At 58.3% G+C, this 20,611-nt stretch overlaps 2 protein-coding genes across 4 annotated transcripts in view; one reads left to right on the top strand and one right to left on the bottom strand.

The window, feature by feature from the left end:
* The first annotated feature begins 1,578 nt into the window (after positions 1-1,578).
* Positions 1,579-20,611, top strand: part of DOCK6 (dedicator of cytokinesis 6) — a 43,223-nt gene continuing 24,190 nt past the window's right edge. For all 3 annotated transcript variants that reach the window (XM_042978207.1, XM_042978206.1, XM_042978208.1), the window contains exons 1-16: positions 1,579-1,622; positions 8,262-8,349; positions 8,913-9,088; positions 9,349-9,417; positions 9,621-9,750; positions 10,892-11,104; positions 13,114-13,199; positions 14,731-14,797; positions 14,899-15,048; positions 15,961-16,041; positions 16,155-16,308; positions 16,472-16,599; positions 16,712-16,805; positions 17,211-17,373; positions 20,247-20,364; positions 20,449-20,519. In XM_042978207.1, coding sequence (XP_042834141.1) covers positions 1,579-1,622; positions 8,262-8,349; positions 8,913-9,088; positions 9,349-9,417; positions 9,621-9,750; positions 10,892-11,104; positions 13,114-13,199; positions 14,731-14,797; positions 14,899-15,048; positions 15,961-16,041; positions 16,155-16,308; positions 16,472-16,599; positions 16,712-16,805; positions 17,211-17,373; positions 20,247-20,364; positions 20,449-20,519 — 1,832 coding nt within the window. The remainder of the gene's footprint in view (positions 1,623-8,261; positions 8,350-8,912; positions 9,089-9,348; positions 9,418-9,620; positions 9,751-10,891; positions 11,105-13,113; positions 13,200-14,730; positions 14,798-14,898; positions 15,049-15,960; positions 16,042-16,154; positions 16,309-16,471; positions 16,600-16,711; positions 16,806-17,210; positions 17,374-20,246; positions 20,365-20,448; positions 20,520-20,611) is intronic.
* ANGPTL8 (angiopoietin like 8) lies at positions 17,575-19,181 on the bottom strand. Its single transcript, XM_007079312.3, has 4 exons — positions 18,869-19,181; positions 18,512-18,673; positions 17,871-17,980; positions 17,575-17,756 (listed from the first exon to the last, which is right to left on the bottom strand). The coding sequence occupies exons 1-4, from the start codon at positions 19,163-19,165 to the stop codon at positions 17,729-17,731; spliced, it is 597 nt and encodes a 198-aa protein (XP_007079374.2). The 5' UTR covers positions 19,166-19,181; the 3' UTR covers positions 17,575-17,728.

Here is a 20,611-nt window from a genome sequence, read left to right as displayed (position 1 = left end):
GGGTGGGCAGCTGTAGTGGGGGAGGGGAGGGAGGTGATGAGGGCAGGTCAGGCACGGCCTCTCCTGGGCCTTGGGAAGGACTTTGACAATTCTAAGCGGAGGAGGGACCCGATCTGACTCTGGTGTTCCCAGGCTCCTTCTGGACCCTGAAGGGAGACCTGACTTCGAGGGGTGAGGGCAGGAGCCAGGAGACCAGGCATGAGGGGGCCGGGGCTGGAATGGGGGAGAAATCCACCAATCTTTGCTCGGCTCCATGTTTCTTGCCCAGCCTGGCTCCCAGAAGCCCAAAGGCGAGGCAGGGACTTTAGCCCAGGAGGCTGATGGTTGGGGTGAGGGTGACACGGGGTGGGGCGTGGCAGAGAGTGCTGGGCGGGGTTACACCCGGCAGCTCCCAGGTCAAAGTGGCTGGACCACTCAGGCAAGCGCGTGGGCTGCTGCCAGACACACATGTCACACGCCAGGCTGGGAGCAGCCCAGCTGTGCCCCCTTGAGCTTGGGGCTGAGTGGCAGGGTATGAGGGTTCCCCCACAATCCAGGCCTCCCTCCTCTGGCCTCAGGATCTGACAGCGGTCCACTTGCCTAGTTAGGGCAAGTCCCTCTGCTTCCCTGGGCCTCAGTTTCCTCGTGTGTAAGAGGGAGGATGGCGCTAATACCCATACACGGGAAGAGGGGCAGCACACGTAAAAGCCCTAAGGTAGAGTCGTGCTCTCGTATTATTCAGCCCCCAGTTCTGCCTGGGACATTTTCTGATCAGGGCTGGAAAGGCCATCAGGAGGAAGAACCTGCCAGTGCAAAGGCTCGGGGGCGTGGTGGCGAGCGAGGGGTTGGCACATCCGGAGGATGAGCGGGGGCTGGAGAATTCTCTGAGACTGCTGCACTCGGGCTGGGAGAGGGACCTCTGGGGAGAGATTTGAGACCACAAGGAAACCGAGACATCCCCACATCCTCCTTCCAGGAGAAGCAGCCGGGCCGGGCCAGCCTCCTGGGTTGGCTCACTCGGGCGCCAGTCACATCGCCCGGCCCCTCAGAGCCCCCCTGGACCCCTCTGCTTCCGTCACCCTGGACTAGGGCACATCCCATAGTGGCCTCGGAGACCCCTGCGATCACTCCGGCCTGGGCGAGCGTCTGAACACCTCCGTGCCTCAGTTTGCCCATCTGTAAAATGGGGAAACCATAGTTCCGCCTGCACCTGTGACTTGCAGGGCTGTGCTCAATAAATGCTCGAGATCATACTTATTATTATGGATTAGCGCGGTGATTAGTCCGAGGGCAGAAAGAGCGTCCCCCGGGGTCCGACACCCCCGGCCTCGGTCCCGGCGTCTCTCCCTCCCTGCGCCCTTGAGAGCCTCGGTTTCCCCAACTCAGCCCCCAGGGCGCGGAGGCGGTCCGGGGCCCCGGCGCCCCTCCGGCCGGCAGGGGCAGCACGGAGCCGCCCGGCACACCCGGAAGGGCCCCGCCTCCGGCCCCGGCCCCGCCCAGCCCGGGCAGCCCAGAACCGGGAGGCTGCGGCGGCGGCGGCGGCGGCGGCGGTGGCGGCGGGGACGGTGCGCGCGGCGGCGGCGGGACGCGCGCGGCGCCATGGCGGCCGCCGAGCGCCGCGCCTTCGCGCACAAGATCAACAGGTAGCGCGGCCGCCCGCACGTGTCCGAGCCCCGCCCTCCCCGGCCGGGCGCCCCCCATTCAAGCCCCTTCGGCCTTGGCCGAGTCCGACCCGCTCCCTCCGGCCGGGGACGGGGTGGGGCGGGGGGCGGCGGGAGGCGGGAGGGGGCGCGGCGGGGGTCCCTCCGGGGCCGCGGCGGGGCTGCGGCTGCGATGGCGGCTGAGCCGAGGGCCGCCCTGGGAGCCGGGGGGGACGCGTGGGGGCGTGTCCGGGGGGCCTTCCTGGAGGCGGCGGCGCAGGGAAAGCGTGTCACGGGAGCCCTCCGCGCCCCTCCTCGTCTAGACCTTCCCGGGTCTCTGAGCCCCAGGGCGTGGGAGCGGGAGGGACCTTTGCGACCCACCCTCGTGCGACTGGCGTGGGGTGGGGATGCTCCGGGCGCCGGGGTTTGGGAACGGGGATGGTGCTCTTGGGGGCCTTGGAGGCCCCTCGGGAAGTTTCCCGTGCTCTTCTTCCACTGTCAGCGTCCCGTGCCCAGCTGTCTGGGGAGCGGGGGACAGCTGTGGATGTCCCCCCGCCCCCAGCCCTGCTTCAGGCTCTCCCAGCACCGGCTGGACGCGCTGGGAATGGATGGGTGATTGAATGGAGGGAGTGGGGGCTGGGGACCGAACCAGCTGGTGGGCAGACGGGGGAGGGGACGGGCGCCAGGCGCTGGGGGATCCATTTCCGTGGCCACTGGAGATTGTAAGAGACTCAGCCTGCGAGGGGGGCGGTCAGACTGGGGCTGGAGAGCTGCTCCCCCTCTTTGCCTCCATAGCCAGTCAGAGATCAGAGACTGCCCCGGGGTCCTCTCCACAGGGGACCTGTCTTGGCCCCGCCCAAGTGAGAGGGCACCCTGTGGGTCCAGAGCTGGCGTGATGGAGACACAAGAAAAGATCCCACCCTGGGGGGCAGATACAGTGGGGTAGATGGAGGGGTAGCACGATAAAATGGATTGTATGTTAATGATAAGCGCTGTGGGGACCGACGAGGCAGGGAAAGGAGATGAAGAGGATGGGAGCCATTTTAGACCTGGGAGGCGGGTCAGGAAGGCTGGGGTGATAAGGGAACATTGGAGCAAAGATCTGAAGGTGAGGGAGGCCGCCGTGCCCAAACATGGGGGGAATGCAATCCAAACACGAGAAAGCAAGTGCAAAGGCCCGGAGGCAGGAGCAGGCATAGTGTATTTATAGATCATCTGAGGAGGGCAGCCAGTCTGCAGCTGAGTAAGGAAGGGGACAGGGGGAGCAGATCTTGCAGCTTGTGGATTGTGGCGAGGACTTTAACTTGAATCCTGAGCGGGGTGGAAGTCACGAAGCGTTCTGAAGGGTGTAGCCATGGGTCAGGAGCATAGCGGTCAGGCGATTTTTGTGTTCTGCTATCTTCATGTTCCTGAATTGTCTGTCTGTGTTGGACCTTTGGCATCTCCGAACCCATTTCTTTGCCACGCGGTCTCTGTCCTTGGGTCCGGGCTTCCACTCAAATAAATGAGAGAAGTCCTGGGGAACGGACACTGTAGGGCCCAGGGTAAGAAGAGCAGAGAATGATCCTGGGGCCCCAGGGAACCACAAGCAAATGGCTCAAGGCTTCCGGTCATCCTCCGACAGGGTCTCCATTGCAGCCCAGTGGACACCGGGGTCTCCTTGCTCAGACCTGGACCTCTTTTCATCTGTTCATTCATTCATTCATTCAGTCATTCACTCCGCAGGGCCGTGTTAACCCGAATATTAAACAGTCCCCCAGTTTCCTAATGAACAGATTCTCAAAGAAAAGAAAAGAGTTTGGGGAGATCACTTAAAACCATAAATTCTTATAAATGTAAATAACGTGGACAGACGCTATTGTGCACAATATAACTTGTTTGTTTTTTCACTCGTACTGTTTAAAGTAAAGTACGATATGGAACGGTGGTAATGGCCAGTACTTACAATATATTTATTGTATGCTCGTCCCGTCGGGAATCACCAGAGCCTGTTGACATAGGTGTAGCTAGTTTTTTTTTTTAGTATTCTTTTTTTAATTAAAGTGCATTTAATTTGAGAGAGAGAGAGAGGGAAAGAATCATAAGGGGGCTCGGCTGTCAGCACAGAGCCCGACGTGGGGCTCGATCTCACGAGCTGTGAGCTCATGACCTCAAGATCAATTAATTCATTATATTTATTTTTGAGAGAGGGAGTGCATACCCACACCCAAGCGAGTGGGGAAGGGGCAGAGAAAGAGGGAGAGAGAGAATCTTTTTTTTTTTTTTTTTACACTTTTCAAAAACGTTTGTATTTATTTTTGAGAGAGAGCACGAGTGAGGGAGGGGCAGAGAGAGAGGGAGACAGAATCTGAAGCGGGGTCCGTGCTGTCAGTGCAAAGCTGGATGCGGGGCTCAAACCCATGAATCGTGAGATCATGATTTGGGCTGAAGTTGGATACTTAACCAACTAAGCCACCGAGGTGCCCCAAACGCGGTGCGGAGCCCGTCGTTGGGCTTGATCCCACGACCCTGGGATCGTGACCTGAGCTGAAATCATGCTCCACCGACTGAGCCACCCGGGCTCCCCATGTGTTTAACTGTTGCAGGCTGGACTCAAAGCGGTCAGGTCACTCTCGAAGTAGTGATTTGTTGGAGGGCAATGAGACATGCGTTGAAAATTCCAGAGGGGTCTTTGGGATTTCAAGGAAATGGCTCCCTCCCACCCCTGTCCCCCCAGCAGCAGATGAGAGTTCCTGTGGCTTCATATCCTCACAGGCAGGCAGACTCTTTGTCTTTATTTAATGTTTATTTATTTTTGAGAGAGAGACAGAGCGTGAGCAGATGAGGGGCAGGGAGAGGGAGACAGAGTCCGAAGCAGGCTCCAGGCTCCGAGCTGTCAGCACAGAGCCCGATGCGGGGCTCGAACCCACGAACTGTGAGATCATGACCCGAGTGAAGTTGGGCGCCCACCTGACCGAGGCACCCATGTGCCCCTGATTCTTTGTCTTTAGAATGTTCTGATGGTCCAGGAAGGCTAGGGGTGGGGTATAAGGAGGAATCACTGGGGTTTTATAAGGATTCATATTCTTCTCTTGCTTTTTTTTTTTTTTTTTAAGTTTTTTAAAAAGTCTTTTCTTTTTTAAAAAAGTTAAGTCTTTTTCTTTTTTAAGTTTTGTTTATTTTGAGAAAGAGAGAGAGCGGGGGAAGGGCAGAAAAGGGAATCCCAAGCAGGCTCCGCACTGTCAGCACGGAGCCCGACGTGGGGCTTGAACTCACGAACCTCGAGATCACGACCCGAGCCAAAATCAAGGGTCGGATGCGTAACCGACTGAGCCACGCGGGCACCCCTATTCTCTCGCTTTTTACACAGGTGGGAACACGTAACGTCAGAGGCTTATGCCATTCTTGGTTCTGGTTTTATCCTCCTCCCTGGTGAGGCTAGACTTCTGTTAATGTGGCCAGCCCTGGGGTGAGGGCCACTGTCTCTCATGAATTTCCCAGTGACGCCACTGCTTACCCTTTCCCCTCTGAGCGTCTCTACAGTGTCACATAGGGCTGTCGATTTTCCCCGTTGGAGGATTTATCTCACCGGCGGCTGTAACCCACCTCCTGATCTTGACATTTTTTGCCATTGCAATTCTGAAATCCCTTCCTGAGAAAAACCACCACGTTCAGCTCAACGTCTTGCTTCCTTTTTAAAAATGTGCTCCACGGGGGCGTCTGAAGCACATCTGATGTGGGGATGAGAAAGAGAGGGGCATTGGGGGTGCCTCCCAGGTGCGGGTCCTGAGCACCCCAGAGGGCGGGGCTGCCCTTAGGGAGACAGGAGGATGCTGGGAAGGCAGGGTTACGGTGATGGCGCATGCCTGCAGGACCCCGCGAGGGCACGCAAAGGAGGCAGGGATCCCACCGAACGGACTCGAGGATTGTCATTGTTTAGATGGTGCCGAAACCCGGAGGCTGGATGGGACCACTGTGGGGGCGAGTGTGGACATGGAAGAGGCAGGTTGAGCCCCTGTTCTCGGCCCTGCTCCCCATCACAGGCCACGTGGAATGGCAGATGCTGGAGGGCACAGACCCTGCCCTCTGGCCCCCAGGGGTTTGATCCTGGCCACCTGCTGTGTGACCCTGAGCACCTTACCACCCCTCTCTGAGCCTCACCCCCTTTTGGCATAAAAAGAAGATCCAGAGATTCCAGTTTCTCGGGATCCCTTTGAGGCAACATGCTTACAGCAAGCCTTAATTGAGCACTTACTGTGTGCCAAGCCCTACACTCAGAACAGTTCATTAAGGTGTGGGTACTGTCCTGAGCCCAGAGGTCCAGAGAAGGGGGTGCTTGCCACCCGTCCATGCTTGCCCAGCTCCCAAGCGCAGAGCCCTGTGACACGGGAAACTGGCCCCTGGGCCACGGTGTTGAGGACCTGGCCTTTTTTCCACTCTGGGGACATCTCTCCAGGGCCAAAGACAAAATGAAGTGGCCCCGCCCTCCCTCCTCCCCTCTCCCTGCTCTGGGGTAACAGCTGCAGAACGTCTGGGACCAGGGCACAGACCGGTGCCCTGTCCTGGCGTCTTTCATAAATCATCCCCCAAGACCCTGTGTGCCCAGGCTTCCAGAAGAGGCAGCCCCAACGTTGGGAACTTGAGGGTCCATACCTCATTTTGCACAACCTTTGAATTTCCTAGAAGATCCTCCATCATCTCCCCCTAAACCCCAACCAGTAGAAGCAAGACTCTGAGACCATTAACAAAGAAAATAAATAGAACGCGGAGACCGAGGAGTGAGGCTGAGGTCTCCACTGGAGGCCCCCATGTTGGATCAGGGTCACGGTCAAGTTTGTTTGACCTACACAGAGTTGAATTCAGAGGCTTCCAGATGACCCCCGCCCCCACCTGTCTTACCTGAGCCCCACTGCACGCATCCATTTCATCGGTGGCCCACGGGCCATAGGTTGGCAATCGGCATAGTGCTTTTTAAAAATTTTTTTTTCTGTATTTTTAAAAATGTTTTTATTTTATTTGTCTTTGAGAGGGAGAGAGCGCGCGAGCAGGGGAGGGACAGAGAGAGAGGGAGACACAGAATCTGAAGCAGGCTCCAGGCTCTGAGCTGTCAGCACAGAGCCTGATGCGGGGCTCGAACTCATGAACTATGAGATGGTGACCTGAGCCAAAGTCGGACACTTAATGGACTGAGGCACCCAGGTGCCCCAGCATCGTGCTTTTTTGGGGGTATAACTTTTTATTAGGAAAACTCCCCGGCACACAGACAAGTGGAAAATAGAAGGGAGTAAGACCCAAACACCCAGGCAATTGCCTTCTCAATTTTAAGAGGGATTGAGGCCCAGAAAGGGTGTTCACCAGCCCAAAGCCACACAGCTAAAATGTCTGCGGCTTCTAACAGTGGGTTCAGTCAAGTTGGACCAGGGGGAAGATTGGGAGGGATTCACTCATTTCACCAAGAAAAATTTATTGAGGGGCACCTGGGTGGCTCAGCCAGTTAGGCGTCTGACTTCGGCTCAGGTTATGATCTCGCGGTTCACGGGTTTGAGCCCCGTGTTGGGCTCTGCGTTGACACCTGGGAGCCTGGAGCCTACTTCAGATTCTGTGTGCTCCTCTCTGCCGCTCCCCGCCTTGTGCTCTCTCTCCCTCCGTCTCTCAAAAATACATAGCTTAACGTTTTAAAATATTTATTGAGTAGCTACTATATGCGGGGCTGTTGCTGGGGACACGTAGCCCTCGTCCTGCCTTCATAGAGACCCCGGGGGGACCAGGGGTCTAGGAGCTCACAGCCCAGCCTTAGAGTCTTTGTACTTACCGTACCTTTTGCCTGGAATGTTCTTCCGCAGATAACTGTGTGGCTCTCTCTCCTTCCCCTCCTTCTAAGCTCAGCTGAAGGGATTGAGTGCCTGGGGGACCCCGACCCCACCAAGTCCCAGATTCCTTTGCTGGCCCCCTCCCCCGTGGGTCTTCCCTCTTCACCCTGTCCTCCCTGCCTGTGAAGGCCGGCACAGATACAGGTGGCCCAAGAAGGCCACCGCATGGACCTTGGTTCCTGCGTGTGCCCTGCGGGTCCTGCTGGCCTCTTGACACATGCTCAGCGTTGTCTCTGATTCCCTGACAATGAGGTACAGAGTGATCCCTGAATGCCGAGCCCCCTGCTCGGCTCTGCACAGCAGCCTTGTGAGGTCCCTTCAGGTACAGATGGGTAAACTGAGGCTCAGAGGCAGGAGTAACTTGTCCAAAGCCCCACAGCAAGGGTGGGACGGGGCGCATATTCTGGATGGGAGGCAGGGTGGACGCGGGTCCCCCAGATGAGGGAGCGGAGGTTGGGGACCAGGGAGCCGGCCAGCCAGGACTTAGACCCTTGGTGGGTGCCAGGGATAGAGAAGGATCTGTGACCCTCATGCTCTGCCGGGAGCAATTCCTTCCATCTGTGCTTAGTGGGGGTTGGGAGGGCCCCAGGCCCAGCTTGGGGGTGGTCCTGGGACCTCTGGGCTGAGATCCGTGGATTCTGAAGCCTAGATTCTCCTGGTCCGTGGCCTGGTTTTTCCCTTCCACAGCCTGGATTTTTGTCTCGGAGAAGGGATTTATTGGCCCGAAGTGGAGTTCTCCGGGCCCCACTGCCCAAGTGTTCGTGTCCCCAGTGGCCCCCTTCTGTCCCCGCAGGACGGTGGCTGCGGAGGTACGGAAGCAGGTGTCCCGGGAGCGCAGTGGCTCCCCCCACTCCAGCAGACGCAGCAGCGGCTCCCTGGGGGTACGTGTTTGGGAGGTGACCCCTCCAGGACCCTGCTCTCTGGCCGACGAGGGACGTGGGGAATCCCCTCTGCCGGGCCTTGGTCACACCCGCCCCTCCCACTAGTGCCCGGAGGGACTGTCCCCACTCTCTTTCTCTGTGAGTGGGGAGGGTAGTCCCCTCGCTGCAGCCCCGTGGGTGGTCACCCTGAGGTCGCCCCACCTCCTGCTGCCTGGACCACCCAGATGGGGACCGGGCAGGGTTGGGGGATGGGAGGTACTTCCAGCTGCTGGGAGAGGGAGGGAGCCTTAGGAATTGTCTTTCTTTGCTGCAGCCCACATGCCTTTCCTTCCAGCAGAGCCCTGCCCCTCCAGGCACAGGGTGTGATTTCCTGCCTGGAAAGAGGGGCGGGGCAGGCCGCTCTGGGATGCGGGTAGAGAGTCTGAGGTCACTGTCCTCCTTGGCTCCTCACAGCTCCAACACTCTCTATGGCTCCCACCGCCCTCTTACCCGAGCCCAAGCCCACGCTCACCCCCACTCTCAGCCCCCAGGGCGGGGGCCACAGCCACTCTGCTCCAACCCAGGTCCCACTCACTGAAGTCATTGAGCCCCTGGACTTCGAGGATGTGCTCCTGAGCCGGCCTCCAGATGCCGAACCCGGGCCCCTCCGGGACCTGGCCGAGTTTCCAGCTGATGACCTCGAGCTGCTGTTACAGCCCCGGGAATGCCGGACCACGGAGCCCGGGACCCCCGAGGATGGGTGCGTTCGGCGCCGTGCCCTCCTTGTCTGTAACTCAGTTCTGCCTCCATGCCCCTCACCAGCACCCCCTTTCCGTCAAGCTCCAATGGCCCCAAGTTCAACTCCTGGCTCGGCTGTGTGGCCTTGGGTGAGGTACCCTCCCTCTCTGAGCTTCTGTCTCCACTTCTCTATAACAGGCAGGGGGGTAGGACCCACCTCAGGCCACTGGAAGGATTAACACTGTGCCCTGCCTCTGTTTACCCTGATTATATTTTGTGCAGAAAGCTGGATGCCCAGGTGAGGGCCGCGGTGGAGATGTACACGGAGGATTGGATCATCGCCCACAGGAGGTGGGTCTGGCTTGGGGGGCAGCTCAGGGGAGAGGGTCAAGAGGCCCGGTCTGAGCCCAGGAGAGCCCGCTGGGCTAGTCCTCCTGTGTGTTGGCCACTGTCCCCACAAGGACGGCCAGACTTCTCTGGTGGATCTTCTCTGGTGTATTGCAGGGGGGGTGTGCCCTTCTCCCTGCTACCCGCCCAGCCCTACCTCCTCCCAGGTACCAGCATCTGAGTGCAGCGTTCAGCCCCATCACCACAGAGACGCAGCGAGAGCGGCAAAAGGGCCTCACCCGCCAGGTCTTTGAGCAGGACACTTCTGGGGATGAGAGGTCCGGCCCAGAGGACTCGGTGAGGGAGCCCCGGGCAGGGGTCACCTTAGGGGTGTGTGTGAGCTCTAGGCCCCAGCTGTCAGTCCCATGTGACGGGCAGTGACCCAAACAGTCTCGACTCCAAAAGGAAACGTATCAGCCCCGTGGGTTAAAAGTTAAGGGTAATAATTATAAACATTTATTAAGTGCTTAGCGTGTACTAAATACTTTCTGCTGGTCCTCATCTTTCATCCCGTGAGGCAGGGCAACACCCGTTTTGCCGATAAGAAACCGAGGCCCAGGGGCGCCTCGGTGGCTCGGTCGGTTAAGCGTCCGACTTCGGCTCAGGTCGTGATCTCGCGGTTCGTGAGTTCGAGCCCCACGTCGGGCCCTGTGCTGAGAGCTCAGAGCCTGGAGCCTGTTTCGGATTCTGTGTCTCCCTCTCTCTGCCCCTCTCTCGCTCACGCTCTGTGTTTCTTTCTCAAAAATAAATATTTTTTTAAAAAAAAAGAGAAAGAAAGGAAGAAACCAAGGCACAGCGCGGTGATTAGGAGAATGTCACTGGCCTGGTGGGTCTTGAGCCGAAATTTTGTCAACCAATATTCACTGGGCTCCTACTTTATGCCAACGATAATCCTACCAAGAATTATTGTTATCGTTTCCATTGTTACTAGTTTTAGATGTAGGTGGGGAAGCTGAGGGCCTTTGAGTTGGGTTCAGGGACACAGGGTCACAGAGCTGAGTGGGAATTTGAACCAGGGTAGTCTGGCTCTGACCACAACCGAGTCTAGGAGGTGAGACAGGGCCCTGAGCCAGTGACAGCTCCAATGGGAAGACCTCTCCCTCCCCTGACAACAGTGAGCAAAGCATCACGGAAGGCTCTCATTGGCCCAACCCAGACATGGCCTTACTTTGCCGCCAATCCCTGGGGCCGGCAGATGTCATGTTCTGATTGGCCAGATGAGTACGTAAGCTTAGGAGTAGCCTCCTCCAACAATGGTGAAGGAGGGGCGGAAGGTTCTAGAAAGAGGCTTAGCAAAGCCTCACAGTGACCCTTGTAGTGGTAACCCCACCCCATGACCCTCAGCTTTCCCATCCGTTGATTGGGCATGAGGACGCCTCTGAGTGGGGTGGAGGTGCATCCAGCTGGCGCTCAGTGCTTGTGCGTTCTCCCCTGGCAGGATGACCCCCGCCACTCCTCGGGCTCCCTGGATGACACCCCTCGAAGTAGTGGGGCCTCTGGCATCTTCGACCTGAGGAACTTGGCAGCTGACTCATTGCTGCCCTCGCTGCTGGAACGCACAGCCCCTGAAGATGTGGACCGGCGGAACGAGGCCTTGCGGCGACAGCACCGGCCCCGCGCCCTGCTGGCCCTCTACCCAGCACCCGATGAGGTGGGTGCCCACAGGCCCACACGGGCCCCGAGGCCAGTACCCATGCTACTGACCCTATGTGGTATGTTGGTATCCCACCAACGTTCTCTGGTTGCCTACTGTATACCCCCATTTTTTAAAATTCAGTTCCTTTTATTGGATGCCTACTACATGCCCTTATATTTATCCAGCCAGCATTTATTGGACACCTACCAGACTCCTATATGCATTCAACCAATACTTAATATATGCCGCTGTGTAGCCTTCTCTTTAGTCAAACAATCTAATTGGGGTGCCCGGGTGGCTCAGTCCGTTGAGTGTCTGACTCTTGATTTGGGCTCAGGTCATGATCGTGGGATTGAGCCCCATGTTGGGCTCTGTGCTGAGCATGGAGGCCACTTAAGATTCTGTCTCTCTCGGGGGCACCTGGGTGGCTCAGTTAGTTAAGTGTCCGACCTCGGCTCAGATCATGATCTTGCGGTCCATGAGTTTAAGCCCCGCATCGGGCTCTGTGCTGACAGCTCGGAGCCTGGAGCCTACTTCTGATTCGGCGTCTCTCTCTCTCTCTCTCTCCCTCTCTCCCCCTCTCCCCCTTCCCCACTCACACTCTGTCTCTCAAAAATAAATAAAACATTTTAAAAAAGGTTTCTTTTTAAAGGTTCTCTCTCTTTCCTATGCCTCTCTCCCCTTCTCATGCTCTGTCTCTCAAAAATAATTAAAATTAAAAAAAAAACCAATTTAATCAAACTGGTATTTATTGAGCACCTACTATATATGAGTATATTTATCCAGGTAACATTTATTGGGCACCTAGTGTATACCGTGTATTTTTATTCAGTGGCTTTTATTTTATATATACTCCTTTATTTATCCACCCAGCATTTATTGGGCACTTATTATATACTTCTCTATTCAACCAATAGAGGTATACAATGTTAATTGTATACCTATTGTATAGTCCTTTATTTACAAAAAATTTTTTTTAATGTTTACCCATTTTGGAGAGAGACAGAGAACGTGCGTGTGTGCACATGTGAGCCAGGGAGGGGCAGAGAGAGAGGCAGACACAGAATCCGAAGCAGGCTCCAGGCTCTGAGCTGTCAACACAGAGCCTAACTTGGGGCTCGAATCCACAAACCGTGCGATCCTGACCTGAGCCGAAGTCGGACACTCAACCGACTGAGCCATCAGGTGCCCCTATAGTCCTTTATTTAATCAAACAGCATTTCAGCAATTAATATGTCTCCAGTATCTGTATTTATCCGACCGGCTTTTTTTTTTTTTTTTTTTTTAAATAATCTCTGTGCCCAACTCAGGGCTCGAACTCGCCTCCCTGAGACTAAGAGTCACATCTGCACTGACCGAGCCAGCCCCTACCAACTAACTTTTATTGGGAACCTAGTATAGACACCTGTGTTTTCATCCAGCCATTTATCAAGTGCTTACTGTATACTCCTACGTTTATTCAACGGTATTTGTCGGGAGCCTAGTATATACCCCTGTGAATGTCCAGGCAGTGTTAATCGAACGTTTTCTGTATACGTCTGTGTTTATCCAACCAACTTTGAGGAGGTGCCTACTGTATACTTCTGTATTTGCTTGACCGACACGAATGGCAAGTCCTGGAGGTCCAGCCATGAACAGGGTAGACTCCGTCCCTGCCCTGTGGAGGAGAGACCCTCCTACCAAGAAATTGCAATCCAGATGGAGTAATGTCATGATGAGTTGCCGGTAATTGGCCCTCACACGGCCCTCTGGGTCCCGGCCGTGTGACATTGTGAACACCGGGACGAGGTCCCTGCTCAGGCCTCAGCGATCAGGGAGGAAGTGCCCGCTAAGCCGCCACCTGGACGATGACAAGGAGGGGAGAAGAAGGGGGTTCCAGCCTGGGGCAATGGGATGTGCCAAAGCACAGAGACAGGAACTGAAAGAAACTTAAGTCAGGTCGGGGGGCAGAGCTGGCCTCGGGCCCCGCGTTCCAAGCCCTTCGTAACGGATGTGTCCCAGCTGCCCTCCCCGGTTCTTGGCAGGATGAGGCCGTGGAACGCTGCAGCCGCCCCGAGCCGCCCCGTGAGCACTTCGGACAGAGGATCTTGGTCAAGTGTCTGTCGCTGAAGTAAGTGTGCTGACCCACGCCTCCCTCCAGACCCGCGAGGCCCCGCGTGGGGTATGGTGCGGGCACACACTTGGGGCCCACTACTCAAGCCAGGCTGTTACCGTGTGCGGTCCTGAGACCCGTGAGGTCATCCGTGCGCTTTGAGGTGGGAAATGACTTCCTTTTCTCGTTATTCAAAGCCACCGGGTCCTTAAGCGCCAACTATGTGCCGGGCTGCGTTCTCAGCCCTGCACACGTACGACCTCCAATCTTCACCGCAACCTTGTGAGGTAGGCGCAGGTGGGGAAACTGAGGCACAGGGTGGAAGTCACTGTGCCCGAGATCACATGACTTAGGAGGCCAGAATCTGGTACTGGCTCTGCCGCGACCCAGGCCAGAGGGGGCGCTGGTGACCCTGGACCTGACTTCTAGCCGACCGAGGCCCCCTCCACATCAGCCCCCCCCGGGAAGCAGCCAGAAGTGCGTGGGAATTGAGCTGAACAGGATGTGGCCTTGGACCTAAGCCCAGCACTGCCCCTCCCCACCCTGAGTTCCTGCCTGGATGGGGGCAGGAAAGGGAGGCCCTGGTGTGGCCTGAGGCCCGTCCCAAGCAGTAGGGTTGGGAACCAGCTCTTTGAATATCCAGTCATTCAACAAACACTACCTACCGTATCCAGCACCTGTAACCGTGGGATGACCATACAGGGCCCTCTGGGTGGGAGGACAGGGCACACCCAAAGGCTGGGAGATGTCTGGAGAGGGGAAAAATGAGGCCAAGAGGTGGGCGGGATGGAGCCCTGTAGGATTTTGTTTTCAGCACACTGGGGAGCCTCAAATTTTGAGGTTTTTTTTTTTTTTAATGTTTATTTTTTGAGAGAGAGAGACAGACAGAGTGTGAGTGGGGAAGGGGCGGAGAGAGAGGGAGACACAGAATCTGAAGCAGGCTCCAGGCTCTGAGCTGTCAGCACAGAGCGCGACACGGGGCTCGAACTCACGATCTGTGAGATCATGACCTGAGCCGAAGTCAGACGCTTAACCGGCTGAGTCACCCAGGCGTCCCTCACATTTTAAGTTTTAAAATGCTTCCTTAGGGCTCGCGTGGTGAGTGGGGGCCAGCAGGGCAGAATAAGACGGGAAGGTGGTTACAGGGACGGTGCAGGCAAGCGAAGTGAGAGCTCAGCCCAGGGGGGTAGAGGACACCCCAGAGAGGGGGGCACAGCAAGGCCCAGGAGGTGAGAATTTCACGATGAGGGGCACTCTCGTGGCAAAAGCTTCCTCCATCCCATCTGAACAAGGGCCATATGTTCGGGGAAGGGCTCTGTGTGAGTTACTGGGGGGGGGTGGGGGCTTCATGCCTCAGTTTCCCTATTTGCAAAACGGGACAGGCTTTTCCTGGAAGCCGGTAAGCAGCAATTCTTTGTGGCCCAGTGGAAATTAGATGCCCCCCCACCACGATGCACCAAGGCTGGGCCGGGTCTCAAGAGGGACTGGGGTGTGTGGGTGGTACAAGTATTAGGGACAGCCTCTGCCAGAGAGTCCCCGTTCACCGTAGGTTTGAAATCGAAATCGAGCCCATCTTTGGCATCTTGGCCCTGTATGATGTGCGGGAGAAAAAGAAGGTAGGAGCCCCTTTCTTCCCATTCCTACCCCGACCCTCCTCCTTGTTGCACCGCAGTGGGCTTCCTGGAGGTGGTGGCCCAGCTGCTTTTCGTGTCCCCAGATCTCAGAAAACTTCTACTTTGACCTGAACTCGGACTCTGTGAAGGGGCTCCTGCGGGCTCATGGCACCCACCCTGCCATCTCCACGCTGGCCCGCTCTGCCATCTTCTCCGTGACCTACCCCTCACCTGATATCTTCCTGGTCATCAAGGTGCCTGCTGGGGCTGGGCCAGGGGGTGATAATGGTAAACGCCGGATAATGGTAAACGCAGCGTGGGCCCTGTTCTCGTGGAAGAAGATGGCCACGTCATCAAGAAGGGTGATGAGTGTGTTGTGGGGAAAGCACAGGCAGCTGGGCAAGCCCAGAAGAGGCTCCTCACACGACCCAGGTGGGGAGAAATCACAGAGGGCTTCCGTGGAGAGGTGACAGCCAGGCCAAGACCCATGAGTGGGCGGCCTGGGGAGAAACGGCATCCTGGCCCGTGCAGATGAACATTTGAAACTCTTTTTAAGTTGGGAGTTTTTCAGTTTATCAGGGGAAGAAAGACCTAGTTGGCACATCTGTGTGAGATTTTCTGTTTCTAGGAGTGATCTCAAATTTCCTTCCCCAAAACGTTCTATTAGGTTATGCTAACGGCATTATTTGAGCACCTACAGGCAGGCACGGCTCATGGTCGGTCAGGGTACGCAGGGCTTGCCACCTCTAATCCTTACAACAGCCCCAGGAAGTGGGGGTTGCCGTGGCCCCCCCATTTTACAGAGGGGGAAACTGAAGTACACCATGGGTTAGGGACCTGTTCGGGCTCCCATACCCTCCAGGTGGTCAGGACTGGGGTCCAGCCATGCTTGGAGTGGCCTCTGTTTATACTAACAAAAGTATAAACGTAGGGAAGTTACGGAGACGGGGGTTTGGAGTGGGTTCAAAGCATGGGGAGGGGCAGCTGGCGGGGCAAGCCAACTCTTGCTCAATCTCGAGGACAGTGGGAACCATGGGAGGTGTTGGAGCAAAAGTCCTAGCTGGATGGAGTGTCTGAGGGCCCGTGAGGGGTCCAGGTGAGTGGGTGGGAATGGGGTGGGAGGCTGGGGTCCCAGCAGCGCCTCACTGGCCCTGCCGGCCCCCCAGCTGGAGAAGGTGTTGCAGCAGGGGGACATCAGCGAGTGTTGCGAGCCATACATGGTGATGAAGGAGGTGGACACGGCCAAGGTAAGCAGGTGGAGGCTGAGCAGGGTGGCGAAGGGGTCACCGGGCAGGGCGGATCCTGGATTCGGTAGGCCTGGGGCACTGAGCACTTGGGGGCTTGGGGGGTCTCCGCACAGAACAAAGAGAAGCTGGAGAAGCTGCGCCTGGCAGCCGAGCAGTTCTGCACCCGCCTGGGCCGCTACCGCATGCCCTTCGCCTGGACCGCCGTTCACCTGGCCAACATCGTGAGCAGCGCCTGCCAGACGGACCGCGACTCGGACTCCGAGGGCGGTGAGGAGGCGGGGCTGACGGGCCAGGGGCGGGGCTACCGGGGAGGGGACGATGCGCCCTCTGCTGGCTGGACTTGGTACAACGTTGAGTCCCCGCGTCTCTCTGGCCCTCCTCGCCTCTCTTTCATCTCTGCCGCCTCCATCACTGTCACCACTTCCCCTAGAGCGCCGACCTGCCTGGACTGACCGCCGCCGTCGGGGGCCCCAGGATCGGACGAGTGGTGGGGATGACACCTGCAGCTTCGCCAGCTTCCGCCCAGCCACGCTAACTGTCACCAACTTCTTTAAGCAGGCAGGTGTCATGGCCGTGGGCTGAGGGAGGGGTGCCCAGGCACAACCCCTGTCACCCCACTGTGGGCGCACAGGCCCCAGGGACCCAGTTTACGCGGGCGTGTCCTGTGCAGGAAGCTGAGCGGCTCAGCGATGAGGACCTCTTCAAGTTCCTGGCTGACATGCGACGCCCATCCTCTCTACTGCGGCGCCTGCGGCCCGTGACTGGTGCGTGCCACACCTCCTAAATGAGAGGTGTCACTTTCACGCAGTCACTCAACAAACCCACACGGAGTACCTGCTGTGCCAGGCCCTGGAGACCTCGCGGTGACCATGATACACAAATCCCTGACTTCAGGGATCCCTAATGGGAGTCAGACAAGAAACATAATAAGACAGATCGTGTGTCAAATGGGGGACATGGTGGCGGTGGGGACCTGGGTCCCCAGGGCAGAGGTGATCAAACGCAAGGGCAAGGTACAGCAATTGAGGATGACCGCTGGCCTTAGCACCTGAAGGACAGCCACTAGGGGGCATTATGGAAAAGCCAGAGCTCTGATCCTGAAGCCCGGACAGGGTGGGGCTGGGCTGGGAGGCTTCCAGGCAGGTGCAAACCCCCTACTCCCTCCCCAGCCCAGCTCAAGATCGACATCTCCCCGGCTCCCGAGAACCCGCACTTCTGCCTCTCCCCGGAGCTGCTTCATGTCAAGCCCTACCCAGACCCCAGGGGCCGGCCCACCAAGGAGATCTTGGAGTTCCCCGCCCGTGAGGTCTACGCCCCCCATACCAGCTACAGGTACAACCTCCAGGGCCCAGCTGGGCACGTGAATGGGGGTATCCGTGCATCCTGCAAAGCAAGGTACCTTTTCTCCCAGACGCACAGAGACACGTAGAGTGAGATGGCACTACTCCGCTTTAATTGCGGGGGGGGTGGTGTGTAAGCATGAAGGATCACATGTCCTGCCTCCACCCCTCCACGACGGGGCCATGTCCTCTGCCTGTGTCCCCGCCTGTTTCTGTCTCTGCTCCGTGGCCAGAAGCACCCTGGCCGACCCCAGTGGACAGGCAGCTCCTTGTGCAGGGGCCACATGGGGCACGGAAGGAAGCGTCCCTCGGTTGTGTGACTGGTTCTCAGTTCCACGCAGGCAGGCTCAGGCTGGAAGTGCCGCCGTGTGGAGTCTGGGGGGGTTGGGGAGGGAGATCAGGCTCAGCCCAGGCAAAGGGGTCCCCACCCAGCTGCCCCGCGCACCTGCCGTCAGGCTGCCCTGTGCGTCCAGCCCCCTCCAGGCTCACCTCTCCTGGATCTGGCGCAGCCGGTGCTGCAGTGCTGCCAGTTCCTGCCTCTGTCGCTGCACGTGGCCTGTGAGGGCCCACACGATGTGGCTCTGCTTGTCAGCGTGGGCCTGCGGGGTCAGGACGGAACCCTCAGCCGGGGCCGCCCCACCTCCATCCCCCGACGCCGCCCGGGGCCGTCTGCCCCTCAGACTGTATCCGTGTGACCTGGCCATTCACTGCTACTCTTTGGCCTCCACTTCCCCATCTGTTAAATGGGGATGAAATGGGACTTGTTATACTATGTTCTACTTGTTATAAGTATGATATGGGTTATCAAAAGGCAGGGCTGGGTAGCTACTGGGCACTCGAGACACAGACCCGGTTACTCTTAACTGTATACATTTATTGAGTCACTTCCATGTCCCCTGTCCCATGCGGAGCGTTTTGTCTGTATTGAGTCCCTGTCTCCGCTTTGAGACGTCAGTTGTCACGCTTATTTGCAAGTGGGGAAACTGGGGCATGGGAGGGGACAGGGGTTTTGCCCAGGGTCATATAGGTGGGAGGCCATGGCACCGGGAGACGGACCTGGGGATAGCTCGGAAGCAAGCTCTGCCTGGGAAATCAGAGTCCCAGCTCCACCAGGGCTGGGAGCCTCTTACCTTCAAGGCCTCAAACTCTTGTTGGGCATGACCCAGCCAAGCGCCCCTCAGCTGGCCTTCCAGCCGCAGCATGCTCTCCCGCAGCGCCCGCTGTCCCTGCGCCGCCTCCCCTAGAGCCTGGGCTGTGGCCTCTGCTTGGAGCTTTAGGGCATCCTCTCCCATCTGATCGATAAATAGTGGATGTTAGTGGGATGATCAACTTGCCTTTGTTCGCCTGGGACTTGCCCAATTTTAACACTGGAAGTCCTGTGTTCCTGGGACCCCCTCAATCTTGGGCAAACCCAGACAGTCGGTTACCTTAGGCACTTGTGCTGCAAACTCCTATCTACCCCACGGTGCCCCAGGTGCAGCGCCCACCTGCATCTCCAACAGGCTTGTGCGTAGCTCCTGGGCTGCATCCCGGCCCCGGCTGACCTCCTGCCCCAGAAGCCCCAGTGCCTGGCCATAGAGGCCCACGCTGTGCCCAGCCTTTGTCAGCCGTGCCTCTGTGGCCCTGTAGACGCTGTTGAGGGCCTGACCCAGCTGCAGGGTCCCGTGGAAGAGCAGGGTCAGCTCCTCATGTTGTGCTGGCTCCAGGCTCCCCACGGGAGCTGCAGACGAGGGCCAGGGCTCGGTGGCCAGGGCACACAGCAGGCACAGTGCGAGCACGGGCATGGCTGAGGCTCTGAGGCTGCGGCCACGGCGCCACTGCCGCCACCTTTTATGCCCTGACACCCCAATAACCCCCGGTCAATCGTTAACCGGCCGGCTGCGTGCCCCGTGTTGTGCAAGGGCCTGGCGGTGGCGCGACCGTTGCATCAGGCGAATGTCCGGCTGGGCCACGCTGAGATCACGCTGGCTGGGGCTCGGGGCCAGGTGTGGACTGGGGGGCGCTGGGAGGGGATAGGCCCGGGCCCCGCGGAGGGGAACCTGCATCTCTGAGCCTCGGCTTCCCCACCTGTGGAAGGGGTGACGACAGTAACAGGCCAGCAGAAGCGGATGATAATAGTGAGCGTCTTAGCGCCGACGGTTTCCCCGGATGGCTTTTCTGCTGCCGTTATGGTAGCTGACTTGCTCACACCCTTGCCGCAGGCCTGTGATGCTGGGGTCTGCGCTGGCCTGGCTGCAAGCTGGGGGTGTGGGGCAGGGTACAGGTGTGGCAAAGACTCTCCCGAGGCCATACAGCCTGGCTCCAGGACCCACATGTGCCCCGGAGCAGTGCCAACTGCTGTTTTGCTCCCTGGATGACTGTGGGGCGTGTGCCTCTATTCTACCGCCACCCCCCGCCCCGTAAAATGGGAGTAACGTTCATCCCCCCTCCCCCCCACTTCTGATTCTGGCCTCAGTGTCTCCACCTGAGAGATAGGCCTCATAACCCTAGTGGCTTCTCCCGCGGGAAGGGCAGTCAGGCCCCTGAGCCCAGGGAGGGGTGGGTCAGCCCAGGTGGCTGCCTGGGCCACTTTTTGGAACCCTGAGCCCGAGCACCCATCTGTCCCTGCTCGGCACCTCCCCACGCCTCATGAGCGCCCCCAAAGTCCCTCTGTGTTCCCACCCTCTGCTGCACTGTCCCCCCACCTATGCTCTAAGGGTGTCCACCTGTCCCCCGCTCTCTGCCAGTCACATCTCCCGCCTGGTGCCCATAACCGCCCGCCCTCAGTGTCCCAGCTGCGTGGCCACTCTCCCCCTGTGTCCCAGGCCCGGCTTGTGCCAGTAGCCCGGCCTCTCCTGTCCCTCTGATGCCCCCCTGCCCCCGCAGGAACCTGCTGTACGTGTACCCGCACTGCCTCAACTTCAGCAGCCGCCAGGGCTCCGTGCGCAACCTCGCCGTGCGAGTGCAGTATATGGCGGGCGAGGACCCCAGCCAGGCCCTGCCGGTCAGTGGCCAGGCCTGGGGGAGGAGGGCGGGGCGTCCCGGGTGGGCTGTCCCCGGCAGGTCCCTCACACACGCCCTCCCCCAGGTCATCTTTGGCAAGTCGAGCTGCAGCGAATTCACCCGCGAGGCCTTCACACCGGTGGTCTACCACAACAAGTATGCAGGGACAGGGGACAGGGGACAGGGGCAGAGGAGGGGAGCAGGCCACCTCCAGGAGACCTCGTAGGGGAACCGGAGGCAGGGAGCCG

This window comes from Panthera tigris, chromosome A2 (assembly GCF_018350195.1).
Source record: "Panthera tigris isolate Pti1 chromosome A2, P.tigris_Pti1_mat1.1, whole genome shotgun sequence".
NCBI classification, from domain to species: Eukaryota; Metazoa; Chordata; class Mammalia; order Carnivora; family Felidae; genus Panthera; species Panthera tigris.
This window is presented reverse-complemented; position numbering and strand designations above follow the sequence as displayed.